Raw genomic sequence first — 21,663 nt, forward strand, 5'->3', positions numbered from 1 at the left:
ATCTCCCGTGTGAGGAAAGGCTGAGGGAGCTGGGGCTCTGGAGCTGGACAAGAGGACACTGAGGGGGGACTCATTCCTGGGGATCAATATGGAAAGGGGCAGTGTCAGGAGGATGGAGCCAGGCTGTGCTGGTGACAACCAGGGACAGGACAAGGGGCAATGGGTGCAAACTGGAGCACGAGAGGTTCCGCTTAAAGATGAGAAGAAACTTGTTGGGGGTGAGGGTGTCAGAGCCTGGCCCAGGCTGCCCAGGGGGTTGTGGAGTCTCCTTCTGTGCAGACATTCCAACCCGCCTGGACACCTTCCTGTGTAACCTCATCTGGGTGTTCCTGCTCCATGGGGGGATTGCACTGGATGAGCTTTCCAGGGCCCTTCAACCCCTGACACTCTGGGATCCTGTGAAGAGTTGGTTGGGAACAGGGTGCAAACGCCGTTTTGGTGATGGGAGCTGTGGTGCGGTGGATGTGGAGGTGCCTGGCTTGGCTCACCACGCTGAAATTTCCACTGTTTGCCTAAGGCAGTTTTGCTGAGCAAAATTGGACTTGGCCACGCTGCCAGGAGAGGCATTTCTAGGAGACATCCAGCGCTTCTGCTTCACGTCCGAGCTGGAGCTGGGAGGAGATGCCAGGGAATGGGAACCAAGCAGCAAAGGAGCTGGAGCCCTCTGAAGGCCACGGGTGCTTGGGGCAGCGGTTCCTGTCGGTGCTGTGTGCTCAGCAGCAACGAGAAGGGGTTGTAGAACTGCTGAATGTCTCTTATTCAGCCCAGAAGAAAATATCGAAGGGGGGACCTGGATTGAATGCGGAGAGGCAAACAAATACCCAACCAGCCCCGTGTGCCGAGAGCTTCACTCGGAAGATTCACGTGTTGGATTTGAGTAAACCCCTGATTTCTGATCCGGATCAGAGCCGCCCTTACACCTGATGGGGAGCAGAATATCTTTTCTATCGAGGCTGTCAGTCACAAGTACTGGGCTTAAAGTACTCAGAGCTTTAAGTACTGCAGGAGCAATATTTTTCTAGTATTTCAGCATTTTCGCTGTTGCTTTTGGCAATGGCTGACCTATGGAGAGGCACAAAGAAACCGAAGGCATGAAAAAAGTGTTTATGCTGTTTCAACCCTTCTTAGATATATAATCTCCTTATGCAGAAGGTAAAAACTGAGGTTTAGCACATCAGTTAGGTTTATTTAAGTTTGCTGTCCCACGGAGATCTTATCCTGTCGTTCATAAAAACAAAAGAGTTCACAAAGGGGGTTTCATAGAATGAGTGCAAATGATTCCATGATTCTGATTCTCTGCAGCAACTGGTTTAAAAATGATGCACAGGATTGGAAAAGCCAAGATATTATAGACGTCCTAAAATGTATCCGGAGCCAATGGAATTTTATAGGCAATGTACGGATGCTGTGGGTTTCCCCCCCTCGCCCCCTCCAGCAGAACCATCATGTGCAGAAATGCAAACAGGCCCTGGCTGCCTTTAGGCTTTTCTCAAACATAGAAGGGTTGGGTTCGTCTGGCTGGGCCGGTTTCCTCGCCACACACCTGGTGTGTATCGCTTTAAAAAGTACATTACGCGTGATTAAATTACAATTAAATGAAATCACGGTCATTTGTTTTTCTGGGAGGAAGATGTTTTGCATATTGAAAGGCTAATTTGTTGCAGGTGACAAAAAGGCTGAACAGATTATTTAATATCACTCTATTTTTTATAATGTCACTGGCTGCTTAGTTTGTGTAGACTTCAGTAGCTCAGAATTATGTTGCTGTAAACGTTATTGCTCTCGAGATACTTTTATTGTCCCGCCCTATCACTCAGCTATCTGGCCACTGTTGTTTAGCAGCGTTGTGTATCTTCCATCGCAGGTTTTTCCCTCTGGGTCAGTTTCCTTACCCTTCATTGGTGTTTACGTGGTTCTGGAGCTGCCAAAGCACTTGGAGGAGCTGCAGCCAAACCCTCTTTGCAGGCAGGTTCTCCCCGTGGGGAGCACGAGGAGGAGCAGCTGGAGCTCCTGGTGGTGGGGCAGCCACCTGTGTTTCTGCTGAGATGCTGGAATTGGGCCATAAATGTAGCCAGGTTAAGATGGGGAAAAGCTTGGAGTCAGCTCCAGTAGCTCTCAGGTGCCTTTCTTTTGACCTAAACCCATGCAATTTTGAAGCTGATCTTTAAAAAACAAAGTTACGTATCCTTTAGAAGACCCAGAAAGGTGAGAATTTGTGGAACTGATATTGCATTTATTACAGCATTTGGAGAATTTTCCACTGATTTGACGGGAAAATTATCATAGGGACTTGCTGTATTGTCCAAGGCACGGCTGGTCGGTTGTTTTTTTGGGGAAGTCTGGTAAATAAGACCAATACACCCTGAAAACGCTGGTGCTTGGTTATTTGGCCGAGCGTAGCGGCAGTGTTGTACCAAGGCCTTTTGGAGGAGGCTCTCCCATACAGAAGAAAATAAACTAAGACTGAATATTGCAGCATTTTGGCTGCGTGGCTGATTTCTAGGGATGTTTTTCTCACGAGAAAGGAGGCAGCCTTGACTGTGGCTGTTGAGTGTTCGATGTTCTGTCGTGTCCTTTTGGTGTGTGTGCAAGTGCTGCGGCGGTTACCTCCTAGAATAATGGCTCCTATGAAAACTGCATGAATATGGTGTTCGTTCATGGTTGCAATGCGAAGCCCGTGGCATTTTAAAATGAGGCACGGAAGACCCGGCTGAATACCCAAAGCTAGATTATAAGGCTTTATTATTGCTCTGTTTTTCTCCTCTTGGAAATGACTGTCCGAACCAAAATGAACGGACTGTAGCATCGAAAACCAGCCAAACGTTTTTCTTTATACACCCCCCGCACTGTTTAAATGTCGAAACTAAATTTACCAACCTTGGCAGATTTGTCGAAGATGAGCAGGATTGCCAAGTGTTCCTAGCTTCAAGTGAAAAGAGAGACATCTAACAGCTCCTAAAATATTTGCAGCAAGCACCTGATGGTATCTGCAGTTTTTTCCACCCGACGCACCTACCTTCCTATCCAGAATCTCCATACTCAGAGGCTTCTTACAGTGCCAGAATAGGACAGTCCCAAAATAAACCCCAGCCCCCAGAAGACAAACACTTCCCTGCAAAACATCCCCTCTGGGAGAGCCCATGAGATTCTGATGTAGGTTCTGAGTGTTGCAACCCAGCTGGTTACACTAAACAAACTGAAAAGAAAAAGAAGAAGGCAAACACATGACTGGGCTTTATTTGTGTTTTGAACCAGGGCTTGTTGTCAGAGATCCTGCGTAAAGAAGAAGACCCTCGCACAGCTTCCCAGTCCCTGCTGGTGAACTTGCGGGCGATGCAGAATTTCCTCAACCTGCCCGACTCGGAGCGGGATCGGATCTATCAGGACGAGAGAGAGAGAAGCATGAACCCCAACGTGAGCATGGTGTCCTCGGCCGCCAGCAGCCCCAGCTCCTCCAGAACCCCCCAGGTAAGATGCGATGTCTCCCGACCCGTGTGCTGCGCGGGCTCCTCTTTATCTGTGTGCATTAACTTCTGCAGAGCACAGAGGGCATTTCTGGGCTTGTGGAGAGGTTTGTATGTGTGGCACTAACAAGTAGGTAGCAAACAGTGAATTAAATAGACGTTGCTAGAAGTTAGCGTGCTCCGTATTCTGTCACGGTGCTTGAGGTAGAGGTTTACACGGATAATAATTAGTGTACAGCAGGAAGAGGATGCTCTGCAGCTCCACACCAGCTGGCGTCTCCTTGGCTGAACCGCGCGTGGGTATTAACGTGCTGCTGGGTAGGTTGTTCCTTTGCGCTAAGAGAGAAGAGCCACAAACCGCACCCTGATATCGTCCCCCTTGGGAGTCCCATCCAAACTTAGGAAGGTGTGTTGGAGCTGTTGGGCTGGTTCGGTTGGACCCTGGCATCAGTGTGCACTTCACCACCATACATGAATTCTTTTGCACTGAAAGCAGGCATATCCTGCTTTGACACTGAATTTTTATCACGTGGGAAACTCGTTGTATAACTCTTTTTTACTTAGTTTTCAGTGAAAATAAATTATAAAGCCAACTATTTTAATGTTCAAGTAGTGTATCCACTTTGTGCATTTGTATTTATTAATGAAAGAATTAGCTTATTCCTACTTACATTTATTGCGACACAACTAAAATTGAACAACAGAAGGAAACGGAGAGGTTAGATGCAATCCAGTGAGAGTAAACATTGGATTTGTTGCTGCATCTCAGTCCTGTGTTGAAATATGGCATTTTTCCTACATTCTAGCCTCAGCTAGTTTAAAATAATGGAAATTTGACCTGCCTTTTTAAGAGCATTGCTAGAAAACCATACTCTGGAATTAGAAAGCCTTATATTGGCTTGAAGAGCCCAGCAGAGCATTGCGAGGTTTCTGCTCGGCAGCACGTGGAGGTCGGTGTCCCCCGCTGCTCGCGTCCCCTGTCCCCAGCGCTCCGCGGGGCCGTGCCCATCAGCCCAGGTGCTGTTCTGACAGCTGGGACACCCCTGCAGATGAGGCTCCTTCCCAGCTCCCGGGCAGGCAGCGCGGCGACTGCGCGTCGCCATATGCCCGGGATTATTCTGAGGAGGCGAATTCCATCCTCGGCCGCAACGCAGCCATTCCCGGCAGTATCGTGGGTACGTCCCTACCCCAGAGCTGCGCCCTCCTTTCGGGAATTGCCTTTGGGTGCCAGAGGAGAGGCTGGAATGGCGTTGGAAATGTGGTTTCCATAGATACGGATCACTCCTTGTGGAAGGATGCTGGGTGGGAGCAGAGCTCGGCAGACGCGCCGGCACAGCAGCCGGCTCGGTGTCCCTGAAATGCCCTCGCGGGGTGTCCCCCAGGGTGAGCAGGGCCAGCGGCCCCAGCAAAGGGCTGCGATTGCTGCAGGGCAGAGGCCCTGGGCATGGCTGGTGTCAGCGCCCTGGCGCGGGGGCTGCAAACACAATCTGCTGCTTTCTCCCCCCACACTGTTTGCAGGGAGACATTTAAATAACAGCAAACTCCTTAACATCAAGACCGGTTTTTGAATCTAGGCCTCTACCATAAAATACTTTATTTTATTGACTGTGATATCTCGGTTTGGTATTTGCCCTGCCTGTTTTGATGATGAAATAAAACTAAACCGGCTTTCAGGGTATGTAGGGCAGCCTTTCTTCCGCCCTGTGGCTGTGGAGCAGTATCAGAGACCCAGGCAGGACAGAGCTGGACTTTAAATCTTTCTCTTACGTGCTAATTTTGTTCTTCTCAGGATCTCAGGCCTCCAGAACGGCCTTTGAGGCCATGGTGACCTCGGCTGCTGCGCTGCCCAAAGGCTGCAGCCTCGGCCAAGGTTTATTTTACGCCCATCAAAGCGCTGCAGGGCCTTTGGTAAAATTAAGCTCCATTAAATGAGCCCTGACAGACTTGAGCAGTGCTTTTCCTTCCCATGATCTGTTTGTTGTTTTCTTCTGCTCCCCACAGTATTAATCCCTTTCTTACCCTTGTCCTGCCTGCGACGGGCGGGGAACAAGCCCAGAGGAACCTCTGCTGGGCTTGGGGGCAGGAAAGGGAGAAGGTACATGCTGGTTAAAGCTTTATCTGGAGAGGTTGGACCAGATGATCGTTGTGGTCCCTTCCAACCCGGTATCCTACTATTTTTTATCTGGAAACTGTAGGAGGAGTGATTAGTCTAGACTGTTGTCTTCATTTTGGCTCTGTTACTGGTACAAAAAAGACATAAGGGAGAGGACTATTTGGAGGACAGCACAACAGAGAAGTTCAGCAGGTTTGGTTTTGCCTAGTTACCCATCCCATTAACAAATAGGCATTTGGGCATGTCTGCCTGGTTAAAAATTCACATTAGATGCACTCTAGCAGGCTTCACCTCCGGCACAAAACCAGCAGCCAGCTGAAAAGGTTTAAAATTGACCCAAATATCTGAATGTGACCCAGGTTTATGGGAGGTTTGGATCTATCGGGAAGCGTGAGCTTTGCCACCTAGGTTGTTCTGTTGGCTAAAACCTTGCCATCTCAAGGGAAAACAGATCTTTCTGCCGGTGCCTGCGCATCTCCCCAAGGGGCTGTGGGTACCAGGAGCATCCCTGACCCGCACACACCTTCTGGGGACGGCCGAGGGCTCGGAAACAAGCCTGCCCAGCTGTACTTATCGATAGAAGCCTTGCAGGGTAGTCCAGCGCGGGGAAAGCGCTGGCAGCATCCGTTATTGTCCTTCATTTGTCACAGAAGCTGATGGGAAATCATTCAATTAAAAGGAGTGCAGCGGAATACACAAAATCTCGATATGAGTTTAGGAGAACGAGGGCAGCAGATCAAAGGCATGCCAAAGCCCAGCTTTATGAAATGTGGTTGTTTGGGGTGTTTTTTTTTCCTTTCATTTCCACTGATTTCCTAGGTGAAATTAGGTGACTGTCTGGCTAGCATAATGATGATGAGGCTGGGAAGCCATACATACTCAAATGACATACGTATAGTTTTAATAAAGGATGAGGGAGACTTGAGGGAGTGCATTAAATTGAGTAATAATTTATTATTTAGAGACCTCTACCCATTTACTCATTTTTTCTGGGAGAACTGGCTCTCCCTCCAAGGTGTAGGCGACTTTTAGCGAGGGGGGAGCAGGTAGGGGCTGGTGCCTCCTCAGGAGGAGCTGCCAAAGCCAAGTTCGGCCCTGGGTACCCGTCCTCTGGATGAACGCAGAGGGACAGGGGCAGAGCTGACGGGGCCCTGCGTGTCCTATAGGAATGCGCCGCAATTATTTCCAATCACAATTAACCTGATTAGAATAATGGACAGGAAGTGTCCCTCTGTAGCTAATGCAGTTTGGCATCAGCTGACTGAAATCCTTTGATAATTTCTGCACAGATGGCTGGGCTGAAAGCAGCACTTTTTTAATTATTATTTTCATGGTCTCTCGGTAGGCCAAAACCTCGACACCGACAACAGACCTCCCCATTAAGGCGGACGGCGCCAACGTCAACATCACAGCTGCCATTTACGACGAGATCCAACAGGAGATGAAACGGGCCAAGGTATCGCAGGCTCTGTTTGCCAAAGTGGCTGCCAATAAAAGTCAGGTGAGTGGGAAAGGGGCTTTTTTGGGGGGTTTGTTTTTAAAGCAAACTCCGGGGTTGGAACTAGACCCGTCTCCTCTTCCCACCAGTAAAAATACATCTGTTCCTACGATAATAATCTTCATCTCCGGGGAACCTGTCGTGTTTTTGGCTTTTGCCTGCTCAAGTGGTTTCCTTTTCCCTTGTAGAACAGGCAGAGCATCAGCTCACAGCCAAGCTGCTTCTCCCCTTTTGTACAAACATGCATGTTTTCTCCTGCTTCTGATATATAACTGACACCTCTGCTAGTGGGACGAGGGCTTTCAAAATGATGGTATCCTTCTCATCTGGCAGGGAAAGAAATTGTTTTCTTAAGTGATTAACTGAGGGAAAGCAATGGGAAACCACATATTAGGCAAGTGTTTCCTTTTTCTTGCGTGTTGCGTGTGCTGCACACGGTGTTGCCGTGTGAATAATTCACATCGGATCCGATCGTTTTTACAAAAAGGCGCTGCGGTGAGTTCTCCTGGATTAATTTCCACCTTGGGTGTAAAAAATACATGCGGGCAAACCTAGTCCGGGGTGAAATTCTCAAAGAGAAATCCATTAATCTAAAAATTTCATCCGACTCTTTAAAAAAATATAGTGCACCAGAAAGGGTTTGGGGTGGAAAGGAAGGAAGACAGCAGTTTTTGTAGGAAGGGCAGAAAGTGGCTTGAGAGGCATAGAAACAAAGCATCGAAGGCTATCGAAGCACGTGGGAGAGCCTTGTCTTTCTTAGACCTATTTGTGCCCTGACACGTGGTGGCCTGATTCGTTTTCCTCATTTAATCATTGATTTTCCTTGCCTTTTGCTTTCTCCTGTCAGGGTACAGGGATTACAGGCCGTTCTACCCCCCGACAAAATCCCAGGCGCAGTATGAAATACATAAAAGGAAAATACCATGGAACCCTCTTAAACTGTTAAATGCATAAAAATCTCATGTACCACATGGCAAAATATAATGAGAACTGGAGCTGTTAAACGAATAAAGCTGTTAAAAGCATAATGCCACTTGGCACAACTACTGTGCATTTAACGGTTTTCCACTGTGTAATAAATGACATATGTGGTAAACGTGCAGTAAATATAAAAACTGCACAATTGATTTTGCAGACGTGCCCCTTATTCTTTACTCCATGCAGATATCAAAGTTCCACCCAGAATCCGGACTGGACAGCTTTTAATAAGGCGTGTTTAACACGGTTTAATGCCAGTTTCTCTGAGGTTTGGCTTCAAATTGCCTGCGAGCTTCCTGTCATTATACCCAGAGGCTTCTTGAAATAGAGAGGGGCTGAACCACCCAACAATAATTCGGGTGGCTCACCAGTCGGTGCCAGCTCGAGTGCGCTTCTCCGGCAGCGTTGCGTACCAACACCGAGACAAAAATACGCTCCGGAGCCTTGCACGTGGAAAAAAAGGGCAGATTTTGAAAGCCAGATGCAAAAGGTTAAGGACCAGGATGTGCAAATGTTCTTATTTAAAGCAGAGTGCATGCACGTGAAGGTTTTCTTTCTTCAGCAGCGACGGCTGTGGGTGTTTTTGGGGAGGGTGCTGCTGATTTCAGCAGTTCCGTGGTGGGATGTGCTCACTGAACGCTTGCCCATCTTTGCAGAAGTGAGAGCTTGAAAAAGGGGGGGAAAGGAGCCAGTCTGAGGGTTTGCTTGGACCGTCCGCCAAGGTTCGTTCACTTGCTGTTCTCCGCAGGCCTGGCTGGCGCTGCCTTGCCTTTCTCTATTATTCCCTCACCCCAGAGTACTGAGACGCTTCCAGTTTGCTAACAAGGCGTGTGTTATGTTGGGCGCTGCTGTTCTGTCAACAGCAATCCACGGTGCTGTGAGATCTTCGCAGTTTTAGCAGCCAGTGAATCTCCGACAGGGCTGTTTTGACATTTTATACGCAGGGTTGTATGTCATGTACTTGAGAAAACATCCGGAGCCAGTGGAGGCTTCATTTCGTCTTCTGTACAGGAAGAGTGGTACCCACTGAGAGTGGTTATTGCAAGCGGCATCGTCTGCTGGTGGAGTTAATTGACCTCTAATTTAACAAGTAGCCATCTTTATTCTTAAGTCGTTGCAGAGTCTCAGTTCAGCAACTAAAGGCAAGGGCAGCTGCTAGAAAATGAGGTTACAAATCACAGAGCTCTCCAGTCAATGTAAGTGCAGGGAACGAGGCCTCACAGCGGTACCAAGGTAGTATGGTGAGACTTCTTTAAGGGTGTAAACCTTCCTCAGGTTCTCAAGCCATTCATTTTAGACACTGACTTATTTGCCTTGATATGCATTTTATCCCTTACAACCTGTATCCGGACCTTTTTAGTCTTGTTTGTGCAGTGCTGCGCATCCCTGCGTGTTTTGGAAGGCAGCAGGACCTGCGGGGCTCGGCGCTCTCCAAACAGCCTCCCAAGCTGTCGTCCAGCTGTGGCTGCCAGCTGTTAGCAACGTGCCCGCTGGACGCGGTGTTCTCTGGGGCTGCCACCTGCTCCTGCCCTTGGGCCTGTACCTGGTGCAACCCAGGACCTGTGTCAGCACCTCGGGAGCGTCTCTGAGTGTGTTCGGAACACCAGGATTTGCCCGTGGGCAAGCTCGTGTGAATGTGTAGACAGGTCTTCTCGCAGTTCTCCCAAGGTCGGAGACTCTCCTTAATCACACAATCGTTTTGGTTGGAAGAGACCCTTACGATTGTCGAGTCCAACCATTAACCCAGCACTAAACTTTTCTCTCCTTGACAAAACGTGGATTTTCTTTGGAGTTCCTTTGGACGTTAGGTTGGTTTTTACAGTCTCCCACACACATTCCCAGCGTGACCCCCATCCAGGCCGATGTCTGCGGCACTTGTGGAGCTGGGGCTTTGCTGGGGAAGCCCTTGGCAGCCGGGGAGCTGCGGGTGGGCCCCTTGCCCTAACCACAAGCCCACATTTCCTCTGCAGCGCGGGAAGAAGCGAGTTTGAACTTGGCACGCTGGAAATATCCCCAGCGCGCAGCATCCTTCCCTCCGCCGCCCAGAGCTGCGAGCAGCCCTGCTGTTCCCTACCACCTAAGAGACGGTGTGGCTCACGTACCTCGCTCATTTGCTTGTATTTTGTGGTGTTTTATAAGCCTAGGGAGAAACTGGCCCTCATCAAAGTGCTTTGCAGCGTGCCTTGAGTTTTGGGGGGAGGAAAAGTATCAAGCATTTCAGGGAATCCAGGCTGTTGAGCGCTTAACCTTGAACTGCATGAAAGTGCTCCGAGGAAATCTCCTTGTGCTCAGTCCCCCTCCCCTGGCCCTCATCAAGAATGCACTGAAGCCATGACAGAACTCTCCATTACAGTTACTCTTTTATCCATTTCAGCTTTCGTGATTAGGTTATCTCGAATCATTAGGGGGTTTATTTATTTTAATAGACACTTATTGGATTCACGGAAGGAGAGTTTGGCGACTAAGGAACAAGAGCTGAATATTCTGTGGCTCATTTGGCGCTGCAAAGCGTCACAAGCCGAGCGGAGGGGAGAGAGCCCGGGGAAGTTTGTCCCGTCATCCCAGCTAGGAAGGGAGTTTTCTCTTGGAAATGCAGCATTTCTTTCCTAATCCTTCAAGACTTGCGTCGATCATTGCTGGTTTATTTTCTTTTTTTCCTTTTGTCACATATGTTGACATTTTCCGCACTGATGATGTGGGTGAGGAAATGACCTTTTACATTTATTTTTGAGGTTTATCCCTGAATCACTCTTACTAAAAACTCTTCATTTGCCTACTCATGCTTTCACTGGAGACCCTAGAAAATGTCAGCACAGAAAAATAGCTGTATTGTTATTTATTATTATTATTAATAAGTTGAGGAGAAGGCGGCTGGTGCGCCCAGGCCAGCGCTTCGGTGCAGTGAGCGCGCTGCATCTTTAATGGCAGAAGAACACAATGGGAGCTGCCGGCTTCCTGCAGATTTTTGTTGTTGTTTGCTTAGCTATGTGGAAATGTATTTGATTAGGAGACTGCGAGGGAGGTTAAAAATAGGACATTAATGTGATATTATTTGTTATATCGAATAAAATGCTTAAAAACGTTTCTCTTGCCACCTGAGAACAACAGGAATAGAGGGCAGCGCTCTTTGCTGAGCTCGCTCGGGCTGCCTTCTCGATGCCTCTGGAAGTTTTGGGGTGAAACGGAGGAAGTTCTGAGCAGAATTCCTCGTAACCACAAGCACTGGGTGTGCCCGGCTGCAGAGCCAAAAGCATCCTCTAATTGTGCTGGTTTTTCCTCCTCTTATTTTTAATGGAAGACATTCCCATTTGAGAACCGTAGAAGCCAACATTAAGGGCCGGGTCCTGCCACCCATGTTGACACTGGCACATCTGGAGCCTCCCGGTGACCCGGTGGTGCCGCGGATCTGGGAATTCATTACATTTGGATTTGCTTGGGGTGCAGTGAGCTCAGATCTGGGAATTCGTTACATTTGGATTTGCTTGCGATGCAGTGAGCTCAGATCTGGGAATTCGTTACATTTGGATTTGCTTGCGATGCAGTGAGCTCAGATGTTGTGAATGAGCGGGGGAAAAGGTGGTGAGATAGCTTCTCCTCCTTCACTTCTCCGTCTCGATGCCAGTAAATGTAGCTATAGATGGAAACTCACTGTGAATGGCTGTAGCTCCAAGAATTCTCTGTATGTTAGCATTTCTTAAAGGAAATAATTCTCTGTGTAACATACACAGACCCAAAGAAATAAATAGAAGAAAATGATTTAAAAAACAAAACAAAAAAAAAAACAAACCCCAAGTTGAAATTTTTAACAGAAAAAGGAGATTTGCGCATTAATAATTCATGAGTTCTCATTGAACATGCACGAGGAAACGGTGCTATTCAATAGAGAATACTGTCATCTGTCACTGTTTTATTTGACATTTACACTTCTTTTTTTTTTTTCCTTTTGCCTGGTACTGCAAAACTTTCTTGGATGGCGTGTTGGGTTAGTTAAATAAATAATTACAAAAAGCCAATGCAGACTTTTCATCTGCGCACGGGGAAGGCGGTTACCCGCAATCGTTAGGAACACGCGCGGTGTTTTCTCACCTATGAGCCGAACCTACTCTGGGGGCATTCGAACCCACCTGGACACCTTCCTGTGTCCCCTCATCTGGGTGTTCCTGCTCCATGGGGGGATTGCACTGCATGAGCTTTCCAGGGCCCTTCCAATCCATAACATTCTGGGATGCTGTGAACCTCTCGCCTGATGAGCAGCCCCATAGATGGACTGGGGGGTCCTGAACGAAAGCACCAACGCTCGAATAAATAAAGGGCAGGGTAGGAGAAGAGCGAGGAAAGGACAGACGCGGCGTTCAGCACAATGACAATTCCGAGTTAGGCGCACCCCCTTTTGCAATTCCGCGCTAATATTAGACTCATGAAAAATCTTTCTGCTCTGTAGGTTAGTTATTATTTATAAAAATCACAGAACCAGCTGATACATTCATAAGCTAATTATTGTAGCAGCTGGGTACACATGGTGCAATATGTCTGAGGCTGTGAAGTATCACAGATTTCTTGGGGCCTGCTGTGGCGGGGGTGTGCTGGTGAGGGCTGGATCCCTTAATCTGATCAGCCAAGCAAATACTATGTGGGGAAAGTGGATTAATATCTCTCTAAATACCGCGGATGTGCTTCACCTTCAGAACCAGGCTCCTTTAAACGTGCCATTAGCTGCCGTCCTTTGGGGAATGGAGAAGTTCTCAGGTGTCCTGGGGACGGCGGGGCCTTCGCCGGGTGCCTCCCTGGGCCAGAAATTAATTTGGTTTGCTCGTGTCTGCACACATGGTCACACCGCGGTCTAATCTGCTCCGTAATAGCTCCGAGGTCAGGACCTCTCATGTTGCCAGGCAAATGGAAGCGCCATCCTTCTTGGAGACTAATGGCAGCGAGCGCCGAGGCCGTAATGAGGCCTGGAGTGTTGCTCTAAGTGATTGTAATGAGCGCTGATTATAACGGGACAGATAAATCACAGCGCCGCAGTCAGCGGGACGGACTTTGGGAAGGGAGCTGGGTCTGCCCCTACTGGGCTCTGGTGTTTCGGGGTGTGTTTTCTGGTCTTCGCGCCGCAGCGTATCCCCCGGGAGAGGTTCAGCGTACCTGCTCGGAACGTTGGCACGAGTGCAGCTGGACACTTGTTCCGATCACGGCAAGCAGGGGGAAACGGCAGCCTCGGGTTTTTTTTCCGCAGATGGTTTATTTTCCGTTTCAAAGCTGGTTTTCTTTGTACGGAGGAACCCCTGAGGAAACCGTGGAGCGGGGACATTTTCTTCCTGTCTATTCTCTAAAGGAGAGAAAGTTTGGGGAGATTTGTGGGCGGAGGAAAGCGAGAAAGGAGAACCGAGGGCGAGGGATGTGGCCGAACCACATTGAAATGCATCCATCACCTGGCTGAGAGATTACCCGAGTACCAGCCAAAATACTTTGAAAATATAACATAGATTTTTCTTCTTACCAAGTAAATGATTAGATATCTTGTTTTCATCCTTGCCCCCCTCCCCAACCCTCCTAGTTTATTGCAAGAAAAGATCAGGTCTGCACAAATGTGGCCTCTTACTTGTAAAAACAAGGCAGTGTTGTGTTACAGATTAGTTTATAAATCCCCGGTGGCTTCACAGTTCAGTGCCTACAGCTGCTGCAGATGGGCCTGGGTTTTTGTCTCTTCGCTGTGCTGCAGCCGGCAGTTGAAGGAGAAAATGGAATGATCAGGTTATTAACATGTAGGCCGTGAGGAAGAGGCTGCACAATGAGAACAGCTGGTGTTGCTGTCTTGGCTGATGCAGCGGAGATAATCAAATCTTGCCTTTTTTTTGGGAGGGGGGGGTGGTGGTGAAGGCAGAAGACACAGTGGAGAGTAAGACAAACAAGGGCTTATGATATTATATGCGGGGTTTAGAGTGCACGGGAGAAGTTGTCAATGGCTTACAAGTTGTTGCACAAAATAAAAGGCAATACTAAAAAACCCCCGGTGTGGGCCGGTGATGCTCAGCTCGCTCAGTCGGAAAAATAGCGTTCTGGTTCCTTCTTCTACCAAATGTTTCTAACGTTGCATCTTCTAGGTATTGTAAAGTGCCTGTCAAAATGGTGTCGCAGTGCTGAGCGGCAGCGCGAAAACGATGGGTTATAAAGCTACCAGGTAAAATCTTTGGACAGGAGGCGGCGAGGCGCGTTGACAGCATCCTCAGCGTTCTCTCCTCGTGTGGTGCTGTGCACGTCGTGTCTCCTCGCTGGAGAGCACCGACCGCGCTGCACGCAGCAGTAACTTTTTGAAAGCATTCCAAACTAACCTCCAAACAACATAGCAGGCATAAAATCTGCCATTCCTGTGAGCTGGAGTTGGGTTTAGAGTTACCTCTGCCTGGTATCTTGATCTCTCCGGTAACTTCTGCAGGAGCCTGTTTGCTGCTAAATGCTGAAGGATTCTCGTGCTGTGAGGTTGCAGCTTCGAAGTGACCGTTTGATTATTTAGAAATGTCGAGTTTTAGTGGAGTTCAGAGCTGGGTGAGTCAATGCAACACAGTGACAGCAGATCAGCGGCCTTTACTCGATAGTATATTCTGCTAAACGTTTTCTGTAGTGGTCCTGCAGCTGCAGCCCTTAGCATGAGGGTTGTTAGCAAGTCTTTGAGATTACGTCCCCTTTTCTCTTGCTTGAATAGAGAAATAAAGGGGCTCTGAAACAGAAGTGAACATGCACCTTTCTTTCAACTCTGATTTCCTATAGGAAAAATTTTATAGTCGAGCACTTTAAACATGGTGTGATTATGACAGGGGACAAGATACTGTGCATCCTGGCTCCTGTTAAGCACTGCCGGTTATTTCTGTTTGTCCAGCTTGCAGGACATACAATAGATGAAGAAGGGTGCTCTGTGTGAGCTGAGACCAGCCAAACGTGCAGCAAAAAGCTTCAGGTCTGGCTGACCTTGCGCTCCCAAGTGTTTCCTCGGTGCTCGGGGAATTAACGGTGCTGACCCTCATTGCAGGGCTGGCTGTGCGAGCTGCTTCGCTGGAAAGAAAACCCAAGTCCGGAAAACCGCACGCTCTGGGAGAACCTCTGCACCATCCGCCGCTTCCTGAACCTTCCCCAGCACGAGAGGGACGTGATCTACGAGGAGGAGTCCAGGCATCACCACAGCGAGCGCATGCAGCACGTCGTCCAGCTCACTCCCGAGCCCGTGCAGGTCAGAGCGCCAGAGTCCTTCTTGGGGCGCCTGGGGGGGAACAGCTGGCAGAGCTGAGACAAGCAGTGGGTTCCAGCTTCCTCGTGCTGCGCAGGGCGAGACGCACCAGTTCGCATCTGTGTGCCGGGCCGCACACGAGCCACGGCTCCAAGTGCAGAGCTCGCTGGGTGCGTGTGTGCAGGTTTGTGGTGGTGGCTGAAGAGGAGGGATGTGACAGTTGTGCCGCTGGTAACAGCACGGTCAGCAGTGGTGATATGATAGAGCTGTCTTGGTGTCAGTAGTCATAGAATCATAGAATCATTTTGGTTGGAAGAGACCCTCAAAGTATTGAGTCCAACCATAACCCACCCCCAGCACTGCCCCATGTCTCTGAGAACCTCATCTCAGGTCTGCCCAACCCTCCAGGGCTGGTGACTCCAGCACTGCCCCGGGCAGCCTATTCCAATGCCCCACAGCCCTTTGGGGAAGAAATTGTTCCCAGATCCAACCTCAGCCTCCCCTGGCCCAACTTGAGGCCGTTTCCTCTGCTCCTGGCGCTTGTTCCTGGGGAGCAGAGCCCGACCCCCCTGGCTCCAAGCTCCTTTCAGGCAGTTCAGAGCTCAGAAGGTCTCCCCTCAGCTCCTGTTCTCCAGCTGAACCCCCCAGGTCCCTCAGCCGCTCCATCACACTTGTGCTCCAGCCCCTCACCAGCTCCGTTCCCTTCTCTCAACTCGCTCCAGCACCTCCAGGTCCCTGGACCACAGGTCCTGTGCCACGCTCAGGGCACCTCAGCTTCTCATCTGCCCTTTGTCGCCCTGCACCCTCTACAGCATCTCACAACACACTCAGAGGCTGTTTCCTCTTGTTTTATCCCTTGCTGCTCGGGAGACCAACCTCCCCCTTGCTCCAGCCTCCTTTCAGGTAGTTGTAGAGTGCTCATGTTGTGGCTGAAACACAAGTTAGCTGTCTAAAGCTGCTCACATTTAGAGGAGTACAAAGCAACAGCAAGAATTTATTCAGTAAGCAGAACAGGCAGGGATCACTCACTTGCTCACGGAACATGAGCACCCTCCCAAACAGCAGCCAACCACAGCCCTACATTTACTTTTGTTCCAAGGAACCACATAACACTTGAGCAAAAGTAGGAGGGTAGGAGAGGAAAATGGTCTGTGCATGGGTAACATGGGTTTGGAAGAGTGTGACGTGAAGTGTTTTTTATATATTCACTGAAACTTAGGAACATTTCCAAAATGACCATGGTGAGTGTTTTGTGGGGAGCGGACCTTCATTTCACAGCCTCCTCAGGATTGTTTTCCTCCTCTCAACAACCTTTGTAACTCATATGAATTCTTGGTTTGTGCATGCGCGTTCTAGCCTTGTCTTGGATCTTAACCGAATGAGCAATCAATAGATACAAACAAAATGAAGTGAATACACAAGATTTTTCATCTTAGAAGTGAAAATGAGCCTTGTGTGTATTCCTAATAACTTGTGATGGATGTCACGGACCCAAATGTCTGCTGATGATCAGGAGGGGCTCAGGAGCTGCTTTTTCCATCTGAAAAGCTGGAGGTGACGCCCGCCCTCTGGGGTCGCCGCAGCCCTCAGTGCCGTTTGCTCCCCTGGCGTGACCGTACCGCGTTTGTCCCTGATCATCTCCCGGTTCCTCCTCCCACCTTCGCTCTCCCGTTGTCCTTCGATGGTGGCTTGTGCTGCTCTTGCTGTGAACCTTGGCATCCAGCCTTTATTCTTCCTCGCTGCTCTTGTCCTGCTGCTGCCGGCACTGCTGCCAACTAGCTGGTCACCTTTCTCCACAGGCGGGAGGGTTTTCTTGTCTCGTAGTCCTGCCCCTTCTGAAACACGTTGGTCTCACCCAGATTAATTATTACCTAGGCCAGTCTCCTTTGTCTCTCCTGCTACCGACTTCCTCCTGGCTTTCACAGAATCACACAGCATCACAGCATGGACTGGCTTGGAAAAGACCTCAGAGATCATCCAGTCCAACCCTTGGTCCAACTCTAGTCTGTTTACTAGATCATGGCACTAAGTGCCATGGCCAATCTCAGTTTTCAAACCTCCAGGGCCGGTGAGTCCAGCACCTCCCTGGGCAGCCATTCCAATGCCTGGCCGCTCTCTCTGCACAGAATTGCTTTCTAATCTCCAGCCTCAATTTCCCCTGGCAGAGTTGAAGCCCATGGCCCCTTGTCCTATTGCTGATGCCTGGGAGAAGATCCCAATCCCCACCTGGCTAGAACTGCCCTCCAGGTAGTTCTAGAGAGTGCTGAGCTCAGCTCTGAGCCTCCTCTTCTCCAGACTAAACAAGCCCAGCTCCCTCCGCCTCTCCCCATAGGGCTTGTGTTCAAGTCCCTTCCCCAGTCGTGTTGCTCCTCTCTGGACCCGCTCCAGCACTTCAATCTCTTTCCTGAGCTGAGGGGCCCATTCGGTCCTTGCCTGGAAGAAAAAATCCTGTTTCCTAGGGTTGGGATTCTCAGAGCTATAAAGCAGGGAAGTGCTCTCAATAATTAACGCTGCAAGTTTTGTCATCCTTGCTCCCACATGTTTGTGGGATCTTGGAGGCGAGGAGGTATGAAAGAGTAAAGGGCCGAGCTAAAGGCCAGATCTGTGCAAATGTGAACATCCTAACCCAGTTCTGGTGCCCACAGCAAGTCGGAATATCCTCCAAGGTACAGCTGGAGGAAGGTTCCCTGAGCTCCTGCAGGTGACCTTGATGATTAGCCTACTTTCCAAAGCCTTCTGCACATCGCTTTTCTGCGTCGTGCAGGTTGGCTTTTGTGAGTGACACGTTAACAGTGCGTTGGAATGTGATGCATTTGTATTTGTCAGCAAGTTACAAAGCCATGGATTAATTATTTATTACAGTCAAAATATGAAAAATGAAGAAAAATAAATGGAACCAGCTGGCAGCTACGTACAACTAAACTCTGGAGACCCTGGGATACAGTTGATACAGTAGGCTTGTGTTTTGGGGGTGCTGCATTTTAAAACTATGTTTGCCCATCCAAAAACCCCGGTGGGGTTCTGAGTGGCACGCTACTGGTGCAAGACACAGCGGCCCTGCTGACCACCTGCTCCCTGCTGGCAAAAGATACCCTGCACCAGGCAATTTTTGTGTAGCTTGCAGTCTCTGGGACTTGAATTGTTTCAAGCAGGAAGGTTTTGTTTTTTGGCTTAGCTGCGAGGGTCACTATTAGGTAATGATCCATGAAGAATCAGTGACAGCAGCCGGAGATGTAAAGCTGAGGTCCTCGCACTTGCTGTCGCTGGAGATTTTGTGACACTTTACATAAGGGTAGGGGTCTTGAGCCCCGCTCCTGGCCCAGCTCCAGGCCAAGTAATTACATTCTGCCTATCTGAAATTCCCCCTGTACTGTCAGCTGGGAAAGCAACTCTCATTTCCTTCTCAGAGCGGCGGCGGGTGCGGAATGTCTGCCATGGTGCCCTTTTAGCAGGGGGTGGAAACATCCAAGAGCCGTAGTCGCCCACCTGCTTTGCTTTGCAGGCTTTGCTAGTGAAAAGGGCAGCGTGAGTCCTGCCCTCACCTGCAGCCTTGGTGTCGAGGTGCCGCTGCTTTGCAGGAGACAGGAGTAGCGATGCTGTGAATAGCAGCAGACTATATGGAAAGGGGGAGTGTCAGGAGGATGGAGCCAGGCTCTTCTTGGTGACAACCAGTGATAGGACAAGGGGCAATGGGTGCAAACTGGAACGCAAAAGGTTTCACTTAAATTGAGTAGAAACTTGTTGGGGTGAGGGTGGCAGAGCCTGGCCCAGGCTGCCCAGGGGGTTGTGGAGTCTCCTTCTCTGCAGACATTCCAACCCGCCTGGACACCTTCCTGTGTAACCTCATCTGGGTGTTCCTGCTCCATGGGGGGATTGCACTGGATGAGCTTTACAGGGCCCTTCAACTCATCACATTCTGGGATTCTGTGACACCGAGCGGGCAGGAGGCTCCGACCGCTGCTCCCTCCCTGCCCACCCCATCTTCTCTCTGCGCTGATGGATTTGACGTGTGTACGGTAACTTAGAATTATAGGATAGTTTGGGTGGGAAGGACATTCCCAGCTCCCCCAGTGCCCCCCCTGCCATGACAGGGACATGTGCACCAGCTCAGGGTGCTCAGAGCCCCGTCCAGCCTGGCCTGGGGTGTCTCAGGGATGGTTCAGCCACCACCTCTCTGGGCACCCGGGCCAGGCTCTCACCACCCTCAGGGACAACAATTCCTTCCTCATGTCCAGCCTGAATCTCCCTCCTTTAGTTTAAACCATCACCCCTTGTCCTATCACAAGTCTGTCCCCATCTTTCTTATGGGCCCCTTTTAAGTACAGAGAGGCCACACTAAGATCTTTCCAGAACTTCTCTTCCCCAGCTGGACAGCCCAGCTCTCTCACCTGTCCCCAGCAGAGCTGTTCCAGCCTCGGGTCATTCCTGGGGCTCCTCTGGCCCCTCTCCAGCAGGTCCATGTGTGTCCTGTGCTGAGGACCCAGAGCTGGACCAGCTCTGCAGGGGGGTCTCAGCAGGGTGGAGGGCATGACCAGGCAACAAATAACAGCCTTAGACATTAATTTCAGCCTTTTCTCCAGTGTGGCTCCTTGCAAAGGACAAAGGTGTCACTGTGATGGCTTTGTGTAGTTCACGGTCAGCAAGGGTGTCACCTCGTGGCTGGGTATGGTTGTGTCCCCAGTGGGGCAGTTCTTGTAGTGCTCTAGAACATCAGCTGGACACAACTCGGCTCTGGATGTTTAAGGGATTGTTACTTCTTTTGGGGCAGGTTCTTGCCCTCAATTTGGTGTTACTAGCCTGGACTCACTCACTGTTCAGCCTTACGTTCAGGGCTTTGAAAAGAAACATTTTCATTTCTTCTGTCTTCCATTAGATTCTTCCCGTCAGCCATATATTAACTCATTTAATCAAATATTTTCCTATTTCTGAAATGAAAAATGTCTATAGTGGAAGCTCAGCACATAATTCCTCCTCTGCACACTTGATTTATTTGTCATTGTGCTGAGGAGCCATAAAACGCGAGCCCCGTGGAGCTCTGTGCCATGGCCGTGTTCTCCGGCAGCATCGCCATGGCCACATGGCCGTGCCGGCACGGGGATGTCCCCTCGCAGGCCGGTCTCAGAGCAACCACACCGCACCTCCGTGCTGCTGTGCACGCCACAGCCTCACAGCATCCCAGAGTGCGAGGGGTTGAAGGGCCCTGGAAAGCCCATCCAGTGCAATCCCCCCATGGAGCAGGAACACCCAGATGAGGTTACACAGGAAGGTGTCCAGGCGGGTTGGAATGTCTGCACAGAAGGAGACTCCACAACCCCCCTGGGCAGCCTGGGCCAGGCTCTGACACCCTCACCCCAAACAAGTTTCTTCTCATCTTTAAGCGGAACCTCCTGTGTTCCAGTTTGCACCCATTGCCCTTTGTCCTGTCCCTGGTTGTCACCAGCAGAGCCTGGCTCCATCCTCCTGACACTCCCCCTTTCCATATTGATCCCCATGAATGAGTCCCCCCTCAGTGTCCTCTTGTCCAGCTCCAGAGCCCCAGCTCCCTCAGCCTTTCCTCACACGGGAGATGCTCCACTCCCTGCAGCATCTTGGTGGCTGCGCTGGACTCTCTGCAGCAGTTCCCTGTCCTGCTGGAACTGAGGGGCCACAGCTGGACACAAGATTCCAGGTGTGGTCTCCCCAGGGCAGAGCAGAGGGGCAGGAGAACCTCTCTGACCTACTGACCACCCCCTTCTAACCCACCCCAGGTCCCATTGGCTTCCTGGCCACAAGGGCCCAGTGCTGGCTCATGGTCACCCTGCTGTCCCCAGGACCCCCAGCTCCCTTTCCCCTACACTGCTCTCTAATAGCTCATTCCCCAACTTACACTGGAACCTGGGGTTGTTCCTGCCCAGATGACAGACTCTGCACTTGCCCTTGTTCTATTTCATTACATTTTTCCCTGCTGAACTCTCCAGCCTGTCCAGGTCTCACTTGGGTTCTAAGGAAATCCAGGTGGGCACGACGTGGCTCCGTCTCCCTCCTGTTTTGACTTCCCACCCTTTGCTAGATCCCATCACACCAGGCTGTTTACTGGCGTTAGAGCTTTCTGCACCGTGGATGCTGAGGGGTACTTACAGATGCTCCCAGGAATTCGGTGTTTGTTACAGACGTGCCAGGACGCAGTAAAACCTCATTTCTCCCCCTTCTCCTACTCCATCTGCTCCATCTGAGGTGGCCGCTCCACCCCACTGGGAAAATACGGGATCGAGCTGCTGTCTGGGGTGGATGAGTCGCTTTTCTGGAGCCGTGAGCCTCCCCGAGCCCCCTCTGCACACAATTGTGAGGTGTGCAGTGATTTAAGAGCAGTCAAGTGGCGACTTTAAAGCAATGGGAATGATTTTCACGTGCTTTC

At 50.0% G+C, this 21,663-nt stretch overlaps 1 protein-coding gene across 1 annotated transcript in view; it reads left to right on the forward strand.

The window, feature by feature from the left end:
• Positions 1 to 21,663, forward strand: part of SATB2 (SATB homeobox 2) — a 105,672-nt gene that overhangs the window by 68,644 nt on the left and 15,365 nt on the right. The window contains exons 7-9 of the mRNA XM_080346906.1: positions 3,256 to 3,468; positions 6,923 to 7,078; positions 15,075 to 15,272. Coding sequence (XP_080203032.1) covers positions 3,256 to 3,468; positions 6,923 to 7,078; positions 15,075 to 15,272 — 567 coding nt within the window. The remainder of the gene's footprint in view (positions 1 to 3,255; positions 3,469 to 6,922; positions 7,079 to 15,074; positions 15,273 to 21,663) is intronic.

Source organism: Nesoenas mayeri (assembly GCF_963082525.1).
Source record: "Nesoenas mayeri genome assembly, chromosome: 6".
NCBI classification, from domain to species: domain Eukaryota; kingdom Metazoa; phylum Chordata; class Aves; order Columbiformes; family Columbidae; genus Nesoenas; species Nesoenas mayeri.